This window comes from Rosa rugosa, chromosome 3, assembly GCF_958449725.1.
Source record: "Rosa rugosa chromosome 3, drRosRugo1.1, whole genome shotgun sequence".
In the NCBI taxonomy this organism is placed as follows: Eukaryota; Viridiplantae; Streptophyta; class Magnoliopsida; order Rosales; family Rosaceae; genus Rosa; species Rosa rugosa.
The window spans coordinates 42,522,907-42,548,417 of record NC_084822.1 but is presented as its reverse complement, the minus strand read 5'-3'; the positions used below and the strand labels follow the sequence as shown (position 1 = coordinate 42,548,417).

Genomic DNA, 25,511 nt, shown 5'->3' with positions numbered 1-25,511 from the left:
CCCGTCCGCAAGTATATACCTAGGCTTCGGTATGCCCTCGGGAATTGCCACTGTGACTACCGGGGCCTCCGCCGACCCTCCCTCGCTCTCACCCTCGTCCGACTCCTCACTGCTCTCCGAGAACACCCCAGTCGAGGATCCGGTGTTCTCTGCTAATTGACTTACTTGCGCTAAGTACCGATCGATGTCCACTTCAGCTTGCCTGGCAGAGGACTGGTACGACGATCCCGCATCCCCACCCTTGGTTTCTGATTCCATCCTAACTACGATACCGGGGACTTCAAACTCGATGTATCTGGAATCAGAAGCACAAGGGTTAGCCTAGCCAGATCTAAGACCATGGTGAAGCGCGGATCACTCCCCACTTCAAACGAAAAACCCAGAAAAACCCAGAAATTCAAGCAAAGTCCATAAACACCCAATCGGCTGTAGCAATCCCTACCCACTTTCACATATTGCTTATTCTGAAAAACCCAGAAAACGCAAACAAACAAAACCCAGAAACGCAAACAAACAAAAACCCAGAAAAAACCCAGAAGCGCAACACAAAAAAACCCAAGAAAAACAAACAACATGCCAAACGAAAACCACATTCTCTTACCTTTTTTCCTGCAGTCGCTAATCCGGCCAAGGCCTTCTCTGTGATCGCACCTCAAGGCTTTCGTCTTCACTCCTCACAGCAACAGAAGCACACAGAGAGAAGGTGAAAAAGCAAACTCGCAAATACTCAGAATTTTGGAAAAAGTGAGAAGGGAAACAGTCTGTTTCCCTCTTAAATTCAATCTCCAAAGCATCAGGACCGTTGAAGACAAAAAGACTTCAACCGCCAGATCACTACACGTGTCCCACGTCTCGAAAACCGTCAGTTGAGGGGACGGGCATTTATTGCACTCAGTCTGCCCCACGTGGCTGACATGCACCGCCTACCTCATTGGGTACCGGAGTCTCACTTCCTCTACCCCATCGGGTATCAGAGCCGAGTCATCCTCCACCCCATTGGGTACCGGAGTCTCACTTCCTCTACCCCATCGGGTATCAGAGCCACGTCCTCTCTCTACCCCATCGGGTACCGAAGACTCGCATCCTCTACCCCATTGGGTACCGGAGTCTCACTTCCTCTACCCCATCGGGTATCAGAGCTTCTCACATCCTCTACCCCATTGGGTACCGGAGTCTCACTTCCTCTACCCCATCGGGTATCAGAGCCAAGTCCTCTCTCTACCCCATCGGGTACCAAAGACTCGCATCCTCTACCCCATTGGGTACCGGAGTCTCACTTCCTCTACCCCATCGGGTATCAGAGTCGAGTCATCCTCTACCCCATTGGGTACCGGAGGCCCAACCCTCACCCTATCGAAGCGTGTAGATTAGCTACCTACCGCGTAACCCGCTCAAGATATCCCTTGAACGGGAACTTGGGGGACTCCCTATAGGCACACTAGTGCCAAACTTCCGAGACAATAATAAGTCCCCACCCAAGAAACATCTTGAACGGGAACTTGGGGGACTTGTACATACTAGGGAAGTCTCAACTAAGTTTGGCACTATCGGCTTGGCCCATCGGTACTCCCATGTACTATGCCATGGGCCGGGTTCACGACCCACCATGGCGGGGCTCATTTGGGATGCCACCCCGGGCATCCAGGGCCCTGGGCAAGGCCAGCACAGCCCAACTATTTACACAGGAGAACTGATATGGCATCAGAAGAACAACTAGTGTCCCACATCGAAGATGGGGGAGACTTCCTTGACATGCTCGAGTATAAAGGCATTAGCACAACCACCTTTTACGGGTAATAACTCCTTCGTCTACTATTTACTTACTGTACACTTATATTAGCTTCTCACTCAGGCATCGGAGAGGTGTAAACCGTCCGGTACGGTTTACCCCTCTAAGCGTGTGTTCTTGGTACAGGATTTAGAAGGTGCATCGGTACCCCAGACGGTATAGCATTCTGTGTGAGGTACCCGGAGAAAGCCACCAGAAACAATTATTGTTCTTATCTCCCCCTAACGACAGGAAGACTGTCTCATTAAAGTGACAATCCGCAAATCTAGCGGTAAATAGATCGCCTGTCAAGGGTTCTAAGTAGCGGATAATGGTTGGAGAGTCATATCCAACATAAATGCCTAAACTGCACACCCAAATTATTCGTCTTTGAGGACCCATTTTGGTGCGCTGTGGCGGCGCAATTGGCACATAAATTGCACACCCAAATATGCGTAAGTGTGAGACGTCAGACTCATATCCAGTAACCAACTGGGACGCAGAAAAGGGTTGTGTGGCAGTAGGCCTCAGACGAATAAGCACAGCTGCATGCAATATTGCATAGCCCCAAGCAGAAACAGGGAGATTGGTGCGCATAACCAATGCTCGAGCAACCATTTGAAGTCTTTTAATGGTAGCTTCTGCTAGACCATTTTGGGTGTGAACATGAGGAACAGGGTGTTCAACCTCAATCCCAATGGACATGCAATAGTCATCAAAAGTTTTTTATGTAAACTCTCCAGCATTGTCAAGACGAATTGACTTAATGGGATGATCAGGGTGGTGAGCCCATAACTTAATGATTTGTGCTAGGAGTTTAGCAAATGCAGCATTTCATGTGGACAAAAGCATGACATGTGACCAGCGTGTCGATGCATCAACCAACACCATAAAATATCTAAATGGTCCGCAAGTTGGTTGGATAGGTCCACAAATATCACCTTGGATTCTTTGTAAGAATGGTATATTTTCTTTGGTGTCCTTTGCATAGGATGGTTTAGATCCTAACTTTGCTAATGAGCAAGCTTTGCAAAACGAATGATGGGCTTTGGAAGCAACCAAGGAAGAATTTGGTTGTACCACGAAGTCACAATTGAGTTTAGAAGTAGAAAAAGGAACCAAGGAGGCATTAGTGGTGTCAATGCCACTGTTGGGCCGCAGGGGGTAGGCGGCTTTGGCTCTACCTTGGACCAAATTATGGTTTTGACTTCTTTTCGTTTTGAAAAATGGATGTCCGTGTGAAGTCTTTAGTATACGGATCATCATATCACGACCTGAGTGTCCCAGACGATCATGCCAAAGCCTATATGTGTCAGAATCCCATAAGTCATCTCTCATGACATGATTAGATTCAACGACTCGAATAGTGGTTGCATACAACCCACTAGAGCGACACATAAGTTTCTCCAATACTCGTTTATGTCCGTAGTCATTAGAGGTGATGCAAATGAACTCTTGTCCATTCTCACAATGTGTTTCCACATGAAAACCATTGGCTCTTATATCTTTAAAACTCAATAGGGTTCTTCCAGCCCTAGGAGCATATAGAGCTTCGGTGACATTAATACTTGTGTCATTTGGCAACATAAATTGAGCTGGTCCTCGACCATGAATCAATTGTGATGGTCCAGCCATCGTAGTCACAGAAGATCGACTAGGCGTCATCCATAGAAATAGTTGCCTATGTCGCAATATAGTATGTGTGGTGCCACTATCAACAAGGCATTCCAACTCTCCAGGAAACATACTGAAAAATAATAAAGTTCGAAATTAAAAAACATGTCCATGACATTGAATAATAATACGATACTTTATTAATAAAAATAGCCAATGATTACATCAAAGGTTCCAATAAGTCTAATCCAAAAATAAAGAAAATCAAACTGAGACACATTGTAGTCACTCTATCCGTTTGGTAACTCCAATCAAATATGACCAGGAAAGTAGAGAGAGATGTTGGTGGAGCGAGGCTCACTTAAGTACCAATTATCTCAATGACTTTCCTAGACATCATATTTTATTAGGTGCGCCACATAAGAAAGAGTTGATACAATTGTCATTTATTGACTAAGACTTATTTGCCATTACAAAAATTCTTGGAAAATAAAAGGACTATTCTAATCAAAGTCTACAGCATCCTTGTGCACTTCATCTTCACCTTTGAAGTCCTCGATGGTGAGGTTGACATCTCCACCATCTTCTTCTCCTTCTTCTGCAAGGTACACTTCTTGCTCCCTCAGGTCCCTATATGCCCTGTATCTTGTAGCTAGTTGCTCGCTTGCCTTGCATTGCTTGAACCAATGCTCACTAGACCCACATCGATGACACATGTCATTGTGGTTACCTCCCCTTAATTGAGGTGCACGTTGTGCACGTTGTGGTTGTTCCCTAGGAGGGTTGGCGCCACCACCACGAACTATGGCTCCACCACCACGGTTAGGGTTGCCACGACCCCCTCTCCCACGTGTGGCATTGCCACCACGTGTATCCGCTCCAAACTTGCGGTTTCCTTCCTGATTCGGGCGGTTATATGGACCCATACGTCCCTCATATCCCTTATTCCTAGGGTTCTGCTCCTTGCGCCCTCCTTTGGGTGCATTATAATTCGCCTCATGAACTCTCTTAGTTCCAATGGGCCTTGAATTATAATTCCTCACGAGTATGTTATCATGTTTCTCAGCTACAAATATGATATTGATAAGCTGATGAAACCTCGTGATCCGTCCAGCATTAACTTCAGTACGATATTGCTTTGATATCACAATGGCTGAAACAGAGAATGTGGAGAGAGTCTTCTCAATTAGCTCTTGCTCTGTGATAGGTTTTCCACAAAATCTCAACATGGATTATATGCGAAGAGCTTCTGAATTATATTCAGCAACAGACTTGAAGTCAGCAAAGCGCAGATTGTTCCATTGAACCTTCAAGTCAGGGAGGAGGGAATCTTGGACATTGCCAAAGCGCTCTTCTAGCGCTACCCATAGCTCTCTTGCATCCTTGATCGACATATACTCCAATCTGAGTGCTTTGTCCATATGACGTCGCATCAAGATGACTGCTTGAGCATGTTTTGCAAATGATCGGACGAACACAAGATCCGGGTTAGGTGCCTGGATTATTGGCAATATTCCCTTTGAAGTGAGATGGTTCTCAACATCGGTTACCCAGCTATGGTACTCCGAGCCTGTTGAGTCAAGCATGGGAAAATCGAGTCTAGGTTCATTCGACATCCTGAAAATAAGAAGAGAAGATATGTTAGTTTCGGAGCTAAACTTCCACGAAAACTAAAATAATAAGATTTCCGAGCTATGCTACCAAGAAATCAATTTCCAAGAATCTCTTTTGGATTAGACCAAACAATGATGTTAATAATATGGTCACAATTTGATGCTTATGGACGCTCTTAGTCCAAGCATTATGAACACTCTTAGTTCATACGAACGCTCTTAGTTCGTTTGGTTATGAACACTCTTAGTTCATACGAACACTCTTAGTTCGTTAAGCGCGAATCCCCACAATTCCGCTTTGTTAAATACTCAAAAACCATTTGGCAACATATATTCCAATATTCTGCAAAAAATAAAAGAATTTAAAATACATGAAAGCAGCAACTTTAATTCACAAAATCTTACGTGATGGTTCTTGGCTTGAGGACACGCGCGTGTTGGAGCAGGCATGTTTTGGGGCAGCAGTGAATAGCAGGGACGCAGCAGCAGTGACTAGTAGCAGCAGCGGCAGATTTGGCAGCAGCAGGAAACGGGCTCGGCAGCAGGGACGCGGGGGCGTACGCGCGGTTGTGCAGCAGGTTGCGGATTGCAGGGCTGCAGGGCTTTGCGGTAGGTTGCAGGCGTGCTGGCAGGGGGCAGCAGCGTGGTGTGCAGGGGGCAGCAGCGTGGTGTGCAGGAGGGTGCACAGGGGGCAGCAGCGTGGAGCAGCAGCAGTGTGCAGACTTGCGGCAGGAGCAGCAGGGAGGCTGTGAGGACTCGCAGCAGTGGGTTGGGGCTGCAGGCTACAGTAGGAGGCTGCGGCTAGGGTTAGAAAAGTTGCGGCAGGAAGCTGGGTGGTTTTAGGTGTTTTCGGCTATGGTTAGAGGCTGCAGCAGTTTTAGGGTTTTTTCTTTTTTCTTTTGGGCTAGGGTTAGAACTCGTGCTGATAACGTGTTACAGGAGAATTGTAATTGTGTTTATTATTGATAATAGGAGCCCTTTATATAGGGAGTTAATTACAAGGTACACAATAGGTAATAGAATACAATTGAATACCTAGAACACTTTCCTATTACAACTCTAAACCCTAGTTTGTAGAGGCACACATTATGTCGACATCCTTCAACAGATTGCTATATGCCTACATATAAAAGGTGACTTGAAACTACATGTCTTGAAGGGCCAAAGTATCTGTATCTAGATGGTTTTTCTCAGGCCAGAATTGCATGTGTTCCTCTAATGGATGACAAAGGTGTCTTAATTTTTCTCTCCAGTACGTAATGTGCCTTCCCACTCATATATATCGTCGTTGCTGGTGTATAGTCTACAACTTTTCTTAGTTTCTTCACAATAGAAGCTTGCTTTGTCTTTAAAAGGCAGCTCAAAGAACTCATGATTGGCCACATCTAATACATTATGCAACAAATGTGTTGAAACTCCATGATTGATCAACTGCATTGTGTCAAATATTTACCTGATTAAATACCATGAAAAAGAGAATGGGTGACCTAAAAAGAATGTCAAACCTGAAAGAATTCAAATTCTTGGGCTGCGTTTATAATTTGCTTAATCAGCCGTTGTCTGTCAATACCAAGTTGCTGAAAATCAATAACCGGAATGTCCTCCAATACAAAAACTTGTGTATTTCCGGGTCTAGTTTCCAGGGGTAAGATGAAAGACTCAGGTACAACTTGCAAGTCACTTCTTCTGGAGATGAGCTTCTCCATTACCCCCAAATAAAGTGCAGTTTAACCAAGTGAAAATGTCCTTGGATTTGCAGCTGCTTTAACTAAGCATATTCCTACCATAATGTGGCTACTCATTGATTCATTTGTACAGTAGCTTACAGAAGCAGATAAGATTTTTTTTGGGTGAGCTGACAAAAAGGTCATTGTTATGAAATTAGATGAATATACAAAATGTTATGTAAGCTGGCCAAATAAGAACTAATCCTTTTCCCCTGATTTTTTTATTCGTTAATAAATGCATAAACAAACAACTAGGCCAAATAAGAACAAAGATGATTATGAGGGAACCCAGAACATTGGATCCTTTTCTTAGTAGCCATGATAATTTGTTAAAAGTTCATTGAACATTTATGAATAACACCATTTCTTTCATTCCAAGCAGCACTATGCTTCCTCCTCTGCATATGCTTTCTTTTGACTTTGTTTGATTTATGAAGTTGTATAATTGTTCATTCCATCTTTGACTGGGAAAAGGAAAAAAGTTAACTTGCATGTTCAATTGACTCACTACTGTGCAACTGTTGATATACTTCAGTAAAATATGCAACAAACCAGTAAATGCAAAGGTTCATATTACTTCTGGAAATGAAGATACAGAGTTATTGTCTGTGCCTGTGAAAAACATTCCCACTCCATAAGAAAGACATGAACTCAATCTGTAGTATACAGCTATGCACCACAATCCACAATGTAGGCTTTAATAAGAATTCAAATCAAATTCATTAATCTATATATCTTAGTAAATACAGAAATCTCTCAACCAAGAATTTAGTAATCGATTGTCTCCGATCAACACATAAGCAATGCTTTTCTTCCCCCACTCTGAAGCATGCTTTGGTTCCACTTGAATTTTCTTCTCCAACCTTTGCCATGTATGCCATGGCATCATCACCAACCTTGAGGCCACCTATTTTGAGGGTCCCATCTAGGGAACCATGACTTTTTCTTTGAACCCAAATTAGCCTTTGGCTTTGGAGATGACAAGAAAAGCTTCGATAGAAATCTTTTTCTTCGGCTCGGCGTTGGTGGACATTCTTGTTTAGGGCCAGGAGAGTTTCTAGGTAAGTAATCCATGGACTCATCTTCCTCAGCATCAGGAAAGATTTCATCACGCAGGCGAATGGTGTTGAGCTTCAGATACTTCTGTTCAAGTGACTCTTTCGGTATGTTTCTTGCTAATAAGGGAGATGCACCACCCCAGTTGTTTGCACCCAATGATGATGGGTGTTGAGGTGTTCTAAACTCCAGCAACTCTCTTTGCCTCATTGCCTTCTCTCTTTCTCACCTCCAAAATGTTATTATGTCATTATGTTGGTATTTTGGGCATCTTTTTATCGCAGATGCCGGAACAAAATTTCCAAAGCTTCATTGGTTTCTTCAAAGTTCATTGTAAGACCTTCAATTATATTAGTGATTAGGAGCTAATTTACCATAACATCCACATACACACTGCCGGCTGCCTATAATAGAAAATTAATGACATGGTAGTATGGTACCTTTCACACAGTACTCAGATATATATTCTTATGCAAGGCTAGGAATATATTCCCTATGTGTCAGAGGGTTATAGCTATGTTGGAGTTTAGCTCTTTGCTTGATCGACCACCTGCACTCACACAATTTCACAACAACAAATATGATCACTGCGGTGACAGATAACTGCGGTGAAAGCAGATGAAGAGAGGCAGAGAGAATAAAGGAGTCGTGCTCACACTCTGGCTACGACCTATTTTCGTTAATATATCACTAAGCAACTGATTTGTGAGGCTTAGGACATCTCCCTAAGTCAAGACTGAGGATGATCAGAACCACACATGAGGCATATAATCTGACCATACAAAAATTCACTGCAGTAAAAAATTGCAATTACAGTAAACAGTTAAGACTTAAGAGTGTAAATTTTAACAATAATACTGTCCTAACTGGTATTTGAGTCATGCTACATAGGCCATAATTTGAATGGTATTGTTTCTCAGGAGGTCCAAATTGGTAATTCCAATTATCGGAACAGTTCAGACTCGATGAAGACAAAACGGTACGATTACTTCAAGAACTTGCATGGTGGTGCAAATGTCCATTTCTGTAGAAAAAATTGTGCAGATGCCAACAATAGGAAGATACAAAGTAATTTCCTAGTTGGATTGTTCTTGTTAAATTCTGTTGTCTCCATCTTTATTTCATTGTTTTTTCAATGGAACTTCTTGGTGTATTTCAGTCTTACATTACAAGGAGGCAATATATTTGATGAACAGAAGCTTCGTTCCTTGCAGATCAAGTCCAAATCTTCTAGTTGACTAGAAGCTCTGTTATTCCTCTATCTTTCAATATTATCCATCTAAACTGAAAAAAATGGATTTGTTCCCTTACCCAGATGGTATTCTGCACAAGTCACTCACATGAAAGAATAACCAACAGGAAGAATAATTCTGATTCTCCACAGGACCAAGTGTTATAGTGTGTCACTATATCGTGCATCAGTAAAAAATGTGCACAAAAGATTTATTGTAGCCTTATAGTTTAAGAACTTAATTAATTAAGACAATCTAAATCACTATTAAGTATATATGATCTGATAAGCTCACATGATGGCCAAATGATCTTTTAGTAATGTTGCTCTATACAGATTTTGTTATGTCTCGCTTATGCGGCCTGTGCTTCGCTTTCTCCGATCTTATAAGCTCACAAGATGGTGAAAATCAGAACTGAAGATGCATGAAGTTGTAATGTTCAGTTCATGCAAGTACAAGTCATATTTTATCAAATTTCTGCATTAGTTCTGTATTATAGAAAGTATTCCAGAGTAAACGTACTTCACTTTTACTAAGCATCTACAGTTTTGAGGAGAGAATGACTATTGATCTAGTTTAAGGAATATAATTAACTAGTGTAGCCCAGCTAACCTATTAGCAGGAATATAACAATATTTGTATGTTGTACTTTGCCATTTTCATTACAAAACTCACTCTCTAAGTAAGAATTTAAGAACATGATACTGTCAACAAGAAGGCATAACCAATCAAAACAGAATCCTTTTATTCACATTCGTAAAATGAACATGTTAAGGCTTCAATGCTTCAATTATAAACAACCTGAGTAGCAAAAAGATATGTTGCAGACAAACAAATTATGGCTCTTGTAGTGAGTCCATACATGAAGATCTACAGAAGATTCAAGCCACACCTTCTCATGGTTTTGACACAGATCGGTTATGCATTTCTCTACTTCATTACCGATGCATCCTTCAATCATGGGATGAACCCTCATGTCTTTGTAACCTATCGACATATAGTTGGTGGCTTAGTCATGTTTCCATTTGCCTATTTTCTTGAAAGGTAGAGGCCGAAGCTCTGACAGTTTCTTGTAGCCTTCTAACATGAACTAATTAAACAATCAGAACACCAATTTTTTTTTTTTTTTTTGTGACTTTTGAGGCATACTAATCTCTCTTACATTTTTTGTTTCCCTGCAGAAAAGCAAGGCCAAAGTTGACTCTAGCATTGTTTATGGAGATATTTGTGATTTCCCTTCTAGGGTAGGATATTGGCATTTCTTCAAATTTACATGCATGAAATGAATTTGAGCTTCAAGTTTAATTTCCCTGCTGGAAAATCTCACTTTTTTTTCTCTTGATGCAAAGCAGGGTTAGCTTAACCCTTAATATGTATTTTGCAAGCCTGAAGTACACATCTTCAAGCTTCGTCACATCAATAGCCAATACCATACCATCCCTGACTTTTCTGATTGCAGTCATACTCAGGTGAGGCATCGAAATCATGAACAATGGTTAGATACGTATACATCTTACATGCTTCCTCTTGTTTTGACAAACATGTTTTTGATACTTTTTGATACTCACTACCCATAGGATGGAGGCTCTAGATGTAAGGAATCTGCGCGGAATAGCTAAACTCTTGGGAACCTTAATATCTCTGGCTGGGGTCATCACCATGACTTCGTACAAAGGACCTGCAATACAAAGCTTCTCAGGAGCATCACAACACATAAGAAGTAATTTTGTTCACAAAAGCTGGACAAAGGGTTCAATCCTTGTGATTGCAAGTTGTATAACATGGTCCATATGGTACATAATGCAGGTAGCTACCGAATTCATAGAAATACAAGATTTGTTACAAAACAAATAAAATCACCTTAGAAATATGAGAATGATATAATAGCATGATCAAAGAGTTTCAGTTGCAGTAACTATTCTGCTAACTGTAGGGGATTACATTGAAGAAATATCCTGCACAACTGTCACTAACCACATGGATCAATTGTATCGCTGCAGCACAATCCGCTGTGTTCACAGTTATAATACAGCACAAACGGGAAGCATGGAGAATTACATACAACAATGATTTCTGGTCCATCATATATGCTGTAAGTAAAAGTATATGATATGAGTGAAATTATGATTTATTGATCAGCTACTAATACTAATATTTTTATGATGATTAACTGTAGGGAGTTGTATGCTCAGGTATAACAATCTTCATTCAACTATGGTGTACAAAACAAAAAGGACCTGTCTTCGTGACCATGTTCAGTCCTCTTGCAACAGCATTAGTGGCTATTCTAGCTTACTTCATTCTCGGCGAAAAGCTGCACATTGGCAGGTAGTAACACAGTTTATGTCAAATTTTTTCTTTTAAGTTAATGTCTAACTTGCAATTTGGTTTACTCAGAATAGTGGGAGCGGTCATTATCATTATCGGTCTATACTTAGTCTTATGGGGCAAAGATAGAGATCAAAGTCATTTCAAATCCCAAGAGCAACCTACCGTGATTAGTGATAACCAGAAGGAACCCAAGATGCAAGTGGGATCTTCAGCAGAAAGACAGGTCCTCCAAATGGACCTTGAGGATAAAGATAAAACCGATGGTTGAATATGATTCAGAATAACATTTTAAGAGGGAAATAAGGCAATCATCAAGTTAGCTGGGTCTGTGCCTTTAGTACTATTGATTTCTATCCATGACTTTACTAAATAAGAAGTTGGTAGATATGTAAGGTCCATGAGTACCATAAATATCCAAGCCTGTTAGGCGTTATAGTTAATTGAAAACTTTCACATTCACTCCATCCAGTCATCTTGCAATCCAGCATTGATCTGGCAGTTTCTTTTTTTCATCCATTTAAGAAAACACCAGAAAATGAAGAGATCAGAATATATGTTTCTATGTTATAAATTATAAACTTGTTACAGATGTCACTCTTGACAAAAGCTTGCGTATACTAAGTTACTAACTAGCCGATAGATTAGGCCCAAAAAAAAAAAGGTACCTGATTAGGACCGAAATTTACTCACGTAAGTAAATAACTAACCTAAACATTTCCAAGGTTCCTAATGAAATGTTCATTCTATACAGCAAAAGAGTACCCCATCTTCCAGATAGTTTAGTTGATTTTACAGAATACTTTATTAATTCATCAAGAAAGAACAGTTTTTGCGTGTGAGTATGAGTTAAGCATCATCATTATCTAAAGCATTTTCTCTTTACACTTGACCGTACAAATTCCAAGTATAGGAGTATTGTAATAGTGACATTAGAGGTCTGCCTCAATTTCGTTTTAGTTAGTCTGTTGTTTGTTTTTTTAGGAGGTTTTGGTTTTGGTCCCCCTCCTTCGCTCTTCTTCTTTGATTAATAAAATGGTGTGATAGGGAGGCTTTTTCCTCTCGTATCCACGATCTTTTAGCCAAAAAAAAAATCCCAAGTATAGGAGTATGATCTAATTAACTTTATGTTTATAAAACTTGAATAGTGTCTTCACAAGTTCTAGTCTAATATGATTGGACAACAACTGTTCGGAAAAAAAAATGCTGAATTCTGGCATAAGACAACAGCAAAGTTATTCCAGTAGGGCAATATGATTCCAGATTCTGTGCTAGTGATCGAAGGTGCAACTCACAAAGCTGGATACTGATGACAAATGAATTGATCACTTTTTAAACACACAAGCCTCTAGATTGTTGGAACATTCAGCACAAAATCTTAAAAGGCTTCTAGATCCGTTATTAAGACCATGCTTGTTGATTTAGTAACATGAAATGCTTTCAGAAATGAATGTTGTGTTACCTCAGGATGGAATCTTAAAAGTCTACAAGCCAATCATGGAAGACCCTTCTGCAATTTACTGCCTTCTAAGTTCTAACCCTTCTTCAACTGCATAATCCCACCACCTTCAGATTTCAACTTGCCATCATTCTCTATTGCCTAAACATTCAAGGTAACATGAAGATCCTGGCTTTATACAAATGCTTTGTTCTTCCAACAAAAGCACTTTCTTTATCTCAATTACCTCAGCTCTCTAAGTTAAATAACACTCGCTTGAAAATCTCCTCCAAGTTTCTTTTCAGAATTCCAATCTGTAACTAACTCTAGCAGCAAATTAAGTTGTTTTTCAACATGCTCTATGAAAAGAACAAAGACGACTTTAGGCTCAGAATTAACTTCCGCAGAATAAGACAGTATCATTTTACCAAAAGAATTAAGAGATTAGTTATCTGCTTACTTCTGTCAATTATGTCACCACGTTTCCAAATTATCTTGTGTAGAAGCTTACAAAGTCACACTATATAGAAATGCATGGAATACTTCTCAAGATTACAGCTATGATGGTTCATTTGGAAGTACATAAAAAAAAAACACATGGGGTCGCAAGCCTTCAATTATTGATTCTGAGGTTCATTTCCAACCATGTGTTTCAACTTTCAACTGCCAGTTGGTTCCTACAAACTTTCATGACTAGTTTGCGCATAATCATAATGCAATTGAAAAAACAAAAAAAAAATTATTTACACTATTAGATATCTTAGGGAGCCAAAAAAAAATGTTTGCACAATAACCTATTGGAGGCTGGATGCCTAAGAAGTTAATCACTTTTCAAAAAGCTTTATGGCTATCTGCATATCGTGCATAATATGATGCAGTAATGAAAGAAGCTTTTGTGGGAAAAAGGAGAATGACATACCAATTGCAAAAGATCCCCAGGAAGAAGAATATCAAGAATGTCCTTGTCAATCTGTACGTCATCTGTATCAAGAACATCTTCAGCCTTGTTGCTTTTCTGGAGCAGATTGAATGCTAGCATTTTTCGCTGGGCAATCCATCATTATCATCATCTAAAAGGTCTATCTCTTTGGTTGGGTCGAAGGAACTTGACCATGGGATGAACGAGCAATAATAGTTTCTTTAATGAAGCAAACTGTATTGAAATTTGACTCTTAAACTGAAAACTTTGAAACTTCGAAGGATGCCATTCGTAGGTCTTCTTATATGTATTCTGATTCACAGATGAGATAATATTTCTGGATACTGGTTGTTAGGTTCTTCAAGTGATGTCTTACTGGGAAAATGACTGGTCGGGTATGCTGATTATGTTAAAAACCTCCAATTGATCAGTACGAGTTAGCGATGATAATTGAAAACTTGCACATTCAATCCAGGACTCTGAGAACCTTTTGTTTGCTTTCATTTACAAAAACACCAGAAAGGGAATACAGGGAAATAGATACTTTTTGACAAATCATACTCTTGTTGTGAATAGATAATAGATACTTTTTGACAAATCATACTCTTGTTGTGAATCCCTCTAGACAAAAGCCTTCATGCTAACTACCTGATTAGGCCACCCAGATTAACTTTACAGGACAAAATAGCTAACCAAAACATATTACAAGGAGCTCAATGAAGGAGGGAAATCATACACCACCCTAAATTAGTTTCTTACAGTAAACTAAAGAAAATCTAGCATTCTCCAGCTCAGTTTGCTTCTTCAAGACGGGAACGTATTGCCTCAGGACATGATCTTTTATTAATGCTGCAAGAACACAGAAAATAAAATTAAACACTATGATCAAGTTTCAAGCTTTTCAATGGAAAAAAACATGAACTTGTTTTCTAGCTATAAAGAACACTCACTAGAAAAGCAAATCTCCTCCAAGTTTCTTTTCAGAGATCCAGTCTGGAACCAATTCTAGCAGTAAATTCAGTTGCTCTTCAACATCCTCTGTGAAAAGAACAAAATGATTTAGGCTCAGAAGAAACTTCATGGGATAAGAAATTATACTTTTACTAGAAAGACTGAGATATTATCTGCTTACTTCTGTCAATCATGTCACAATGGTTCCAAATTATCTTGTGTACAAGCTCCTGTTTGGTGATAAAAGAACGGTTCATTGACTGAACTAGGAAATGAATCATGTTAAAGAGTTTAGGCAGGTTGGCAATCATTTTCTGCCGCCTCTTAGCTTGTGAGATGGCTGGATTTCTCTCCTCTGTTGCCTTCCTCTCCTTATCTCTAAGCTGCAAAGATATTGATATTGAGATTAATCCATTAATAAGCATGTGTTCCAACTGTCACTTGGTTGCTAAAACTATCATGACTAATTTGAGCACAACTAAATCCAACCTATGTTGATCCTATTATATTGGTATGAAACAAAAGCAAAAGTAAACATTTACATTATATTGATATGTTAGGAAGCCCAAAAAAGGTTGCAGAAAAACACATTGCAGGCTGTATGCAGAAAAAGTTGTCACATATACATGAATGGTTATGAAACAAGTCTCAGAGACTTTCAAATGGAACAAACAATAGGGATATGAAATTTTATGGAGATAAATTAAATAACTAGTACGTCTAGCAAATTTTAAGCAATTATAGAAATAGAAATGCTCAATAAGGATTACGCAGAGGCATACCGATTGCAAAAGATCCCTAGGAAGAATATCAAGAATGTCTTTATCCATTGATGCGTCATCCGTATCAAGAACTTCATCTGCATTTCTACTCTTCACAGGAGTGTCAAATTTCAACGACCTGGTGCGTGGAGGACGCCTGACCAACTTGTTCGGTGAGCTATCCTCTGGGCTCATAAAACATCGCTTTGGTGCGTGCGGTGCAGGTGTGATGGACATCAACTTTGCTGGAGTGGAAACAAGCTTTGCTGGAGTTGAAGCAAGCTTTCCTGGAGCAGACTGGATGGCAGTATTATTTCCAGGCAAACCATCATCCTCTACAGGGTCTATCTTTTTGGTTGGGGTTGCAGGCACTTGACCATGGGAAGAAGCAGCAATACTATCTTCCTTAATGGAGCAAACTGTATTGAGATTTGACTCTGAAACTGAAAGATTTGAAGCTCGGAGAGATGCCTTCGGTGGATCATCCTGTATGTTCTCTGACTCACTGTGTTTAGCTTTCTGAGAAAAGTGCCTTCGAAAAGATAGCGAAAGATGAGATGCTATTTCTGGTTGCTGATTTTTAGGTGCTTCAAATGATGTCTTAATAGGCAATGGAACACTGGGGGTTCTGATTATGTTAAAATTCAAATCCTCCATTGATTGATTAGATGGCGTTTGATGTGTTTCATCTGGAATTTCATCACCCTGAAGGCAGGTCTTAAAAACTGCTGGTTGCTCAACTGTGTCTACACTGGTTGACACCTCCTCCCCAGGAGAGGATGAGGAGGAAAACTTGACCCTATTTGAATGTATATCTTGCTTGCCACAGTTGAATGGATGGGGCAGAGTTTCTTCTGGAATTTCATAATCCTGAAAGATGATTTAGAATTATTTGACCACATGCTACGCAGAAGTTCAAGAAGGTTATAGACATGATAAAACTGGAAGTCCTAAGTAAATGAGTGTAAGCTAACTTTATTATTTATAAAACGTGAAGCTTGTTTCTCAGCTAGACAACAACTTCTGCATTTTGTTCAAGTCCTAGTCTAATATGATTGCACAACAACTGTTTGGGGATAAATTGAATCCAGGCATAAGACAACACTGAACTTGGTCATATAATTCCAGATCATCAGTTAGTAAAGCTGTGACTCATATAGGCTACGCATCATAATCAAGATTATTTGAGCCCTTGTTATACACAAGAGCCTCATAGATTGCTAGAATAATACACTATCTAAAAGTAAAGGTGCGACTCACATATAATATTCTGCAGAGGGCTTACAAAACCCTTAAAAACCATGTAGTTGATTAATCATCATAAAACAAATGAAAGCATATTAGTTTTGTTACCTCAGGATAAGATCTTGAAACCTCCACAAGCCGATCACGGAACACCCTTCTCAAATTCAGTGTCGTCTTCAACTGCACAATCCCCCCACCTTCAGATTTCGACTTGCCATCGTTCTCTAATGCTTGAACATTCAAGGCAACATGAAGATCCGGTTTCAAACAACTGGTTCGCTCATCCAACACAAGCACTTTCTTTATCTCAATCACCTCAGGCAAAATAAACTTCATCTGAGCCAAGTGACTATATGTAAACCTCCTAAAAAAAAAAAAATCCAAGATAGCCAAAAATCCATCACTTTCAATTCCCTAAATTTCTTCATAGAAAATTAAAAAGATGAGATTTTTAAAGAAAAGTACCTATCAGTCAAATCCTCAACCGCAGGGCAGATGTTCCTGAAGCTCGTCTTCAATCCCTTAGACCTCAACAACCGAATCGAACTATCCAAGCAATTGAAAAACTCACCCAACATTTCAAACCTGCATAAACCCCACAAAACCCTAAAAATCAAAACCCACCCAAATTGCCATCGCCTAATTAAATCCCAGAAATTCAGAAACCTTACTTCTCCGGTAGCTTTTTCCGTGCGCCGGCACGGGCCTTCTTCGGATTCTCCTCCGGCCACGCGATTTGCCGTCTGGCAGATCCGATCTGCTCCTTCTTCTCGCCGACGCTTTTCGCCGCGGCTCTCCTGATTTCTCCGATGGACAGCGCGAAGTTCCGGTTCCGGGCTCGCGGCGGCGCCGGCTGCAGGGTCTTCTCCGGCGTCGGCGCGGTCAAAATCGGGTCTTTCTCCACCGATTGGGGCTTCGTTTGGGTTAAGGGTTTCTTCGATTTGAATTTCAGAGCCAGATCTGAACCTTCTTTGGTCTCTGAGGAACTCATTGTAGAAGAGAGATAGAAATCTCAGTCGCACAGAGACAGATTCAGATAAAGAAAGAGAGAGAGAGGCGCCGGCGAAATGAGGGTTTCGGGTATTTATTATAGTCCTTTGGCGGGAAAGACCAGCGTGCTACCGTTGCCTCCCGCCAAATCGATCCGTTGCGTCCCGCGAGTTTTTATCTCGGATTCGGGTCGGGTAGGAAGCTAGTGGACACGTCCGATGGGCCTCAAATTGCGAAACATGGGCCGTGTCTTGGCCCAGCCCAAAGTTGGGTTTGCAAGAAAGGGGTTTAGAAAGAGTGAAGAAAGTGAAGCGGCTTCTATTAACAAAGTTGGGTTAAGCAAGTATTCTTCTTTCTTCTTCGTCTTCCCCAATCATATCATATTGAGAGAGACAATTACACAAGCAAAACAAACAGAGAGAGAAACGAAACCCGAAAAAAGGCTTCATATTATTCTTCTCTCTTCGGTTTCTCCTCTTTTTTTAAAAAATTTTTAATCGGAATTGATTCGTTTTGGACCATTTGCTTCTGCTTCTTGGTTTTCGTGCCCTCGCCGTTTTGGTTCTCACCGTCTTGGAATTCGGTGGCGTATTTTTTCCGGTGGAGGTGAAATTTGATTGCTTTGAACTCTTCTTTTGGGGCTGTCAATTGGGTGGAGGTAAAGTTTTGTTCTTTTGCTGCTTCTTGGTTCTGGGTTTTGTTTTGTTTTGTTCTGCCCAAATTGAAAAGGGAATATCTTGGAGGTGGGGTTGATTGTGGTTTAGATGATAGCTTCATTCTTGTTTATTGTTTTGTTTATAGCTGGGTTTGGATAATTTAGTTGCTAAAGTTTGATATTTGCTTGATGAATTGAGTTTGCTTGACCAAGCTAGCTAGGGTGATCATGGTTTGCTGTAGGAAAAAACCTCAATTTGAAGAACCAGGTGAAGTCTATGGTGAAAAAGAAAGCTGGCATTAGGTTTTTCTAGAGCAGATATTGATATGAGAACCTATTCCCTAGGTTTGGGATGATTGGGATAATTATCTTCTGATTATGTTAGTTTCTATTTGAGGAAAGGTTTCAGCTGATTAGTTTAAGAATGCTGAAGATAATCGGAACTTTGCAATGATTATTGAGTAGCTGCTAAGCTTGGATATGTGCTTGATGAATTGACTTGTGGTCAAGGAAACTAGCTCTTAGTGCTGAGTAAATGAATATAAGGTAGTAAGATAATGTCTTTGCTGTACAAAAGTTTGAAATCATTATAGAGGAACCAGCTGAAGGAAATGAGTGACAGATGTTATTTTTAAAAACAAGCTGCTGCTAGGTTCATAGACTGGTATTGATACAAGAACCTCTTCTCTAAGTTTTGGTTGCATTGGTTTGTTTAGCTGCTAATTAGATTGCTTTTGATCCGAACAAAGAAGGGTTTAGCCGATTAGTTTAGAAATGCTGAAGACGATATGAAGCTTGCCATGATAATTGAGTAGAAGAAGAATGTTTTCTTTTACCTTTTTTTTTGTTATTTCCTGGTTGCATATGCATATGGTTTACTATGGTTGCTACCCTGTTCTTTTTCTTTTTTACTCACTAATATGGAACTTTGTTTTCGTGCCTATAGATGGGACCATATCTTATCCCCTCATTCTTACAAAATCTTGCTTAACTATTTCAGTTGTCCGTCGAATGGACAGGCTGTATCTACCCATAGTCAGTGTGTATGAATGATGTTCGGTTGGCTTAAGGGTGTGAAGTCTCTCGGCAGTTTTAAGTGGCGCGGTGAATCATCTTTGACAGCATCATTGCTTAGAGATGCAGCTCCTGAGGTTGAATTATCTGCGTATGGAAGGGCACCGAGTCCAAGTCCCGGCAGCGAGAGCCCAACTGGGCTTCTTAATGGCGAGAGTGTAAATGTGGAACCAATTGCTGATTTGGACCTGTTCTTTGAAAGGCTGTACAGTTACTATTGTGATAAAGGCCTCTGGTGTATCGTCATAAAGTGGATAGTAGAGCTTCTCAGCTTGGGTTTCACCATATGCTTCTCTGGGTTCTTCTTATTATTTGTTGATTGGAATGGTCTTCGTAATGCGAAGTGTGGGATGGATGCATTTCAATCTGGAACTAAGCCCTGTGATCTTGCTACTGAAGCTCTTCATCAGCACCCATTAAGCCCTCTGACACTTTCCAAAGCTATAATTGTTGGATATTTGTTTATATTTTCCATTTACTGGATCTTCTGTTTTCTGAGGTTTTTCGCTCAACTACGAGATACTTTGGGAGTCCGTCACTTCTATCACCACAGGTATGTCTGAAGAGTATTAGCATTGAAATTATAATGCAATTACTGCAGTTGCTTAAGTTTTTTTTTTTTTTTTCAAAAGTATACGCATTTATAATATTCAATTAGTAAAGAAAAGTGGGCACGGTTGTTTTCTTGCAGCCTCCATGTCACGGACAATGAAATTAAGACCATGCCATGGGCATCAATTCTGGAGAAGGTTGTCCAGCTACAAAGATCACAGCAGCTTTGTGTGGTCAAAGATCTTTCTGCTCATGATGTGGTTATGCGTTTGATGCGGAAGGAGAACTATTTAATTGGAATGCTTAACAAGGGTGTTCTTGCTTTTCCAATCTCACAGTGGGTCCCAGGTAGTGGCCCAACTGTTAAATTGCCCTCGGATGGAAAGCGAGAGCGTCTAATTCTGACAAAAACCCTTGAGTGGACTTTAAATTGGTGCATACTGCAGAGCATGTTTGATCGGTATGGTCAATCTTAATACATACTTATTGAAATACCTGTATACTTAATTTATAATTTCTAGCCTTGATATTTATGTTCAGGTGGCATGACCAATATAGTTGTCTAGAATATAAGGACATCATTTTTCTGCCTTCTTTTTCTGGTTTTGTAAATAAAACTTTAATGTTATAGATATGAGAAAACTTTAGTTTCTCTTGGTCAAAAAACGAGAAACAGCTAATATCTCTGATGAGATCTTCCCCAGCTAATCTCTCTGATGACAAAAATGGCGAAAATGAGGATTAGACTGGTTTAGCAGAAAAAGTCTCTTGGTCAAACTATGTTCATTATGATGGATGCTTGAAGCTTTTACATCTACTTGGTATACTTGTAGATAATGGCTCTAAAAAGAGCACAATGGGAATCTTTGTTGCCGGCACCAAACATTTCAGGAGGAGATTTGATCGATTTGATTTGAGTTGTAGAAAATGGCTTGATTCAGAGTTGTATATTCATGCATCGTTGTTTTGTACTGTGGGCCTACTTTGGAATGGTGTGCATAGTTATGATCTTTTTTTACTGTGTATTCTTTCTGCAGGAATTTTTGTGTTAGAAGGGACTTTGTATCAAATCCAAGAACATTACAGAAAAGACTTATGGTAGTTGGGCTTGCTATGCTTCTCCTTTCGCCATTTCTTGTCATATTCATGCTGGTATATCTCTTCTTAAGGCATGCAGAACAATTTTATAATCATCCGAGCACTGCTTCTTCTAGAAGATGGTCAAATTTGTCAAGGTGGATGTTTAGGGAATTCAATGAGGTAATATTGTTCTTTTTTTCTTTTTTTTTTCTCTCAAGTTCAGATGGTCCTTTGCTTGAAACAAAGTAATGCATGTTCATGTATGGTACTTGTGCTTGTGATTGAAAGATGCATTACCTGTGATTTCTTTGGCATCTTTTTCTTACTTTGATAACCACTGTGTGAAGTTAGTTTGGAGTTTGGACATTTACTGAAAAGATGAATTGCGATTCCAGCCAACACTTTTCTTTCCCAAAATTGACTGCATGGGTTCTTAATATGGATCAACCAACTTTCCAAAATCTTGTTTGCGAACCATAAAGTTTTTTATTGTGCTCTTTTGTGTTCCCTTTCATTTGCATGCAAATTTGCTGCCTAAAACCTTCAATGTTTAATTGATGAGCTTGCACAAAATTTTGTTCAGTAACAATAAAAGGTTGGATTTAACATGTTAGATTCAAAAAACTTCACCTTGGTAAAGGTTTTATATGATCATTATCACTTCATCATATATTTAGAGTTTTGTTCCCCTGTATCTTGATATGAAACTATATGAAGAATCATGGCTTTTCAAAATTGAATCAATTATCTTTGGTATGGTTGGTTTACTTTATTGAAAGGAGTTATGCATCTATATATCTTTCTAAAAGTTAGTCTCCCCCTCCCTCTTGGTTTTGTTTCCATTGTCTATAATTATGAATTCTGTCCTCTTTTGCTATAGTTTTAAAACTGGCATCATAATGTGGCAGGTGGACCACTTGTTCAAACACAGAATCAATAGCAGTTTGGTACATGCTTCTGAATATTTGAAGCAATTTCCTTCTCCTATTATATCCATTATAGCAAAATTCATCTCTTTTGTTTCTGGTGGCTTTGCTGCTATTTTAATCATCATTGCGTTCCTAGAGGAATCTCTGCTAGAGGGCCATGTAAGATGTTCTTACTCCTACTTTCTTAATGACACATTTGGCTATGTTGTTTGGAACTCTGGATATGATGCTAACTTTTAGTTTAATATGAATGGGCAGATATTTGGTCGCAACTTGTTCTGGTATGCTGCTGTTTTTGGAACTATAACAGCTATTAGCAGGGCTGCAATTAGTGATGAGCTTCTGGTCCTTGATCCAGAGGGGGCAATGTCTATGGTGGTTCAATACACACATTATATGCCCAAGACATGGCGTGGCAAAGAGAATACTGAGGGTGTTCGGATAGAGTTTGAATCCCTGTTTCAGGTAATCCCCCTGCAAAGCTCTATTTCCTTTTGTTTATCCTCCAATATTAAGCTGCTGTTCATACTATTCTCTTTCTTTTTCTTTTTCTTTAAATGCAGTATACTGGAATGATGCTACTTGAGGAGATGGCCTCTATCTTTCTCACTCCATATTTACTTATATTTGTTGTTCCAAAGGTCAGAGAATTGCAGATCTCATTTTTGTTTTGTTTCATCTATGCACTTTCCGGTTTACTGATTTAGATGGCCTCTATCTTTCTCACTCCATATTTACTTATATTTGTTGTTCCAAAGGTCAGAGAATTGCAGATCTCATTTTTGTTTTGTTTCATCTATGCACTTTCCGGTTTACTGATTTAGTCTGATCCATGTTTACTGTGCAGAGGGTGGATGACATTTTAGAGTTTATTGCAGAATTCACAATTGATGTTGAAGGTGTTGGTCATGTTTGCAGGTTAGTATTTGTGCACCCTGTTCTCTTGGCTTTGTGCAGATAGGGATTAGCCATTTTGTGTGCTCTGAGCCTTTCACATTGACAAGATTCTAAAATTTGACTGCCTGTTCATTTCTTGCAGTTTTAGTGCCTTTGATTTTCAAAAACATGGTAATAGGAACTATGGGTCACCTTTCAATGTACCTCGCTCACAGAGGAGTTCTCAGGGTAAAATGGAGAAATCATTCTTGAGGTATGATCACAAGGCATTTCTCCTTCACGAGAGATTTACTTGGGGATGCTCGTTGTGTCATTTTTATGTTTTTCTTTTCCAATTAGAGCATAAACTACTTCTTGCGATGTTCTAGTTACATGCTAGCCAAATAATTTCCTTGCACATCTCAATTCTTAAAAATTTTCCATTTTTTGTGGCAGTTTCCAGAGTAGCTATCCTTCGTGGGACCCAAATGCACAAGGACATCAGTTTCTTTTAAATCTTAGAACTTTCAGGGAGCAAAAGTTGCAGGGACAAGAAACTAGACATGCATATTCTCCTCAGAGAATGTCACCGGGTAGCCCCAGTTTGAGAACTTTTGGTGGCATGAACTATCTCTCAAGGGAAAGGCTACATCATAATCCTAGAACTGGCTATCAATTAGGTTCTCTGTGGTTAATTGATGCAGATCAGAAGAATCATCCATACCTTCTTGATTGGTATTACACCTCTGCCCCACACCATACAACGAGTTACAAGAGGGATATTCTGGAAGAACCATTTGAAGGTGCTGAGCAGCAGTCTGTGGATTGGATGCCACCCAACTTCACAGACAATGGAGCAAGATTTGAAGATCTTTGGGACCATCATTATGAGGATCGATCACGGTCTTATCTGGGGGCTTCTACATCAGCCCCTTTCCCCCGAGATAATGTACTTCAGCATCACGATACTGGTAATCTGGCACACCAAACTCGGAGTCACTGGTGGGCTAGAACTGGCCCTCATGGTACACAGCCCCAGTCAAGTTTTCTTGATCCTCCACAGTCAAGTTTCCTTGAGCCTCCTAATTTCACGTGCCGGCCTTCAGATAATTTTTATGAAAATTTCTCAGATAGAAGCTTAGAGGAACAGGCTGAAGAACAGGAACAGGAACGGAATGAACGACAGGATGCAGAACAAGATGTAGAGCAGGAACAGAACTTGGATTGGAGGAGGAACTACCATAACTTATCTCGAACTACTTATATGGATGACTTAGACTTAGAGGCAGGAAAATTTAATCTTCATTTTGATGATGTATATAGTAGACGTCCCGAAACCCCCAAAGATATAACCACCAAACTTCAGTGATATCTATTTGTTTCCTCTAGCTTTTTCAAGAGGTTCTTTATTGCTCAAGTATTTGGTTGGTTATCCACTACTGGATCTCTCGTTAAGGAATCAGGAATCATGTATTCTTTGTTGTATATAAATTCAATCAATTCTTGATGCTCTTTTATTCTCCCAGTTGTGAGGGTTACTGAGGTCACAGGAAAACCCAGAAGTCCTCCAAAAATGTACAGATTGAACTATTTGATCATTTCGAATTTCTTTTTCATTACACCAATAGATCTGTCGTAGCTGATCACTTATTTAGAGTGAGATATTGCTCGTGTTCCCAGGACGTCATTTTGTACTCAATTCGATGCTATGTTATTCGCATCTTTTTTTTTTTTTTTTGGTTGAATAAGGGGTTTGAAACCCGGTCAAGCTGGGAATGTTTTTCGCATCTTTATACGCTCACAAAAAACGCATAGATCGAAGTGTGAATAACATTTCTGTATTTAACCAGATATTTTCTTTACTAGCAATAGCAGTAATAGGATATATTCATCTGGTGTAACTGATAAAAAGAATTATGCTCAATCACATTTTTTTTTTTTTTTTTTTGATCAAAGTAGAGAAACTTTATTGATATAACAACTTACATCAAGGAGTACATAGTGGCCTCGTTAAACCTCACCACAAAAGTAAGGAAGAGTACCACACTCCATTACAAAACACTGAAAACCAACAAACTATACAACACTGATACTGAAAGTCAAAAGGTTCAACGACGATGGGTGAATTGGAAAGCCAATCGAGTTAGTAAGGCCCGATAAAGCAGCATTGACGAGGATGGGTTCAAACCACAATAGAAAGCTATTGGGCGGGCCATCCACGGATCCCCCGGAGAACTCAACACAGGCTGGGAGAAATGCTCGGCCAAAAGCCGGCAGAGGACCTGAAAACCCAAAACCAGCAGCCCAATCCAAACCAAAACGTCGGAACCATGACACAAACCCTAACTCGAAAGAGAAGGGACTTATTTGAAATACCCAAACACTGCAAGAAACTAAAACTAAAACAAACACACCAAAACCAAACTAAACAGTAGCCCACAACCAACAGTAAGGCCCCAACAGAGAACCGGCCCAACCACCACACCCACAAGGCCCAACAAACACACCCCAGGAGGATCCGGCACCGTGATCCACCAAGGCAGCAACCGGCAAATCGATGCTCAATCACATTTGAAAGTAAATTTAATTATAGAAATACTTATTTTTAAGTTCAATTATTTTATTTTCCATCTTTAAATTTATATCCAACGGTGATTGAACATAATTTGCGTGATCAATTACAGAGCAGGTTAAACTTAAAAC

General features: G+C 39.8%; 4 protein-coding genes across 6 annotated transcripts; 2 read left to right on the top strand and 2 right to left on the bottom strand.

The window, feature by feature from the left end:
- Nucleotides 1–6,231: 6,231 nt before the first annotated feature.
- LOC133737754 (protein DOWNY MILDEW RESISTANCE 6-like) lies at nucleotides 6,232–6,701 on the bottom strand. The gene is made up of 2 exons (XM_062165252.1): nucleotides 6,501–6,701; nucleotides 6,232–6,426 (listed from the first exon to the last, which is right to left on the bottom strand). The coding sequence occupies exons 1-2, from the start codon at nucleotides 6,699–6,701 to the stop codon at nucleotides 6,232–6,234; spliced, it is 396 nt and encodes a 131-aa protein (XP_062021236.1).
- Nucleotides 6,702–9,732: 3,031 nt separating this feature from the next.
- Nucleotides 9,733–11,820, top strand: LOC133740105 (WAT1-related protein At1g44800-like). Its single transcript, XM_062167968.1, has 7 exons — nucleotides 9,733–10,054; nucleotides 10,192–10,254; nucleotides 10,363–10,479; nucleotides 10,588–10,816; nucleotides 10,944–11,102; nucleotides 11,187–11,338; nucleotides 11,408–11,820. Exons 1-7 carry the CDS (start codon nucleotides 9,849–9,851, stop codon nucleotides 11,607–11,609), a joined length of 1,128 nt encoding a protein of 375 aa, XP_062023952.1. The 5' UTR covers nucleotides 9,733–9,848; the 3' UTR covers nucleotides 11,610–11,820.
- A 2,338-nt stretch (nucleotides 11,821–14,158) lies between these two features.
- Nucleotides 14,159–17,792, bottom strand: LOC133735766 (CDT1-like protein a, chloroplastic). The gene is made up of 7 exons (XM_062163206.1): nucleotides 17,324–17,792; nucleotides 17,118–17,237; nucleotides 16,761–17,016; nucleotides 15,429–16,277; nucleotides 14,828–15,029; nucleotides 14,646–14,733; nucleotides 14,159–14,544 (listed from the first exon to the last, which is right to left on the bottom strand). The coding sequence occupies exons 1-7, from the start codon at nucleotides 17,641–17,643 to the stop codon at nucleotides 14,487–14,489; spliced, it is 1,893 nt and encodes a 630-aa protein (XP_062019190.1). The 5' UTR covers nucleotides 17,644–17,792; the 3' UTR covers nucleotides 14,159–14,486.
- A 173-nt stretch (nucleotides 17,793–17,965) lies between these two features.
- LOC133735765 (autophagy-related protein 9) lies at nucleotides 17,966–24,429 on the top strand. 3 transcript variants are annotated; one of them, XM_062163205.1, is made up of 10 exons: nucleotides 17,966–18,300; nucleotides 19,317–19,924; nucleotides 20,063–20,383; nucleotides 20,961–21,183; nucleotides 21,912–22,091; nucleotides 22,191–22,397; nucleotides 22,496–22,573; nucleotides 22,780–22,850; nucleotides 22,972–23,082; nucleotides 23,265–24,429. In XM_062163205.1, the coding sequence occupies exons 2-10, from the start codon at nucleotides 19,347–19,349 to the stop codon at nucleotides 24,175–24,177; spliced, it is 2,682 nt and encodes an 893-aa protein (XP_062019189.1). In that variant the 5' UTR covers nucleotides 17,966–18,300; nucleotides 19,317–19,346; the 3' UTR covers nucleotides 24,178–24,429. The 3 variants fall into 3 exon arrangements, with proteins under 3 accessions (XP_062019189.1, XP_062019187.1, XP_062019188.1); XM_062163203.1 differs by having other exon boundaries at nucleotides 19,298–19,924; XM_062163204.1 differs by having other exon boundaries at nucleotides 19,244–19,924.
- Nucleotides 24,430–25,511: the final 1,082 nt, after the last annotated feature.

Coding starts and splice junctions, on each gene's coding strand:
- LOC133735766 (XM_062163206.1), bottom strand. CDS start 17,643: ATGAGTTCCTCAGAGACCAAAGAAGGTTCAGATCTGGCTCTGAAATTC. Junction 17,238..17,323: donor CGGAAAAAGCTACCGGAGAA/GTAAGGTTTCTG, acceptor GGGTTTATGCAG/GTTTGAAATGTTGGGTGAGT. Junction 16,278..16,760: donor TTTCAAGATCTTATCCTGAG/GTAACAAAACTA, acceptor ATCATCTTTCAG/GATTATGAAATTCCAGAAGA.
- LOC133737754 (XM_062165252.1), bottom strand. CDS start 6,701: ATGGAGAAGCTCATCTCCAGAAGAAGTGACTTGCAAGTTGTACCTGAG. Junction 6,427..6,500: donor AAGAATTTGAATTCTTTCAG/GTTTGACATTCT, acceptor GACACAATGCAG/TTGATCAATCATGGAGTTTC.
- LOC133740105 (XM_062167968.1), top strand. CDS start 9,849: ATGGCTCTTGTAGTGAGTCCATACATGAAGATCTACAGAAGATTCAAG. Junction 10,055..10,191: donor TTTGCCTATTTTCTTGAAAG/GTAGAGGCCGAA, acceptor GTTTCCCTGCAG/AAAAGCAAGGCCAAAGTTGA. Junction 10,817..10,943: donor CCATATGGTACATAATGCAG/GTAGCTACCGAA, acceptor TGCTAACTGTAG/GGGATTACATTGAAGAAATA.
- LOC133735765 (XM_062163205.1), top strand. CDS start 19,347: ATGATGTTCGGTTGGCTTAAGGGTGTGAAGTCTCTCGGCAGTTTTAAG. Junction 21,184..21,911: donor TGTTTAGGGAATTCAATGAG/GTAATATTGTTC, acceptor ATAATGTGGCAG/GTGGACCACTTGTTCAAACA. Junction 22,851..22,971: donor GGTGTTGGTCATGTTTGCAG/GTTAGTATTTGT, acceptor CATTTCTTGCAG/TTTTAGTGCCTTTGATTTTC.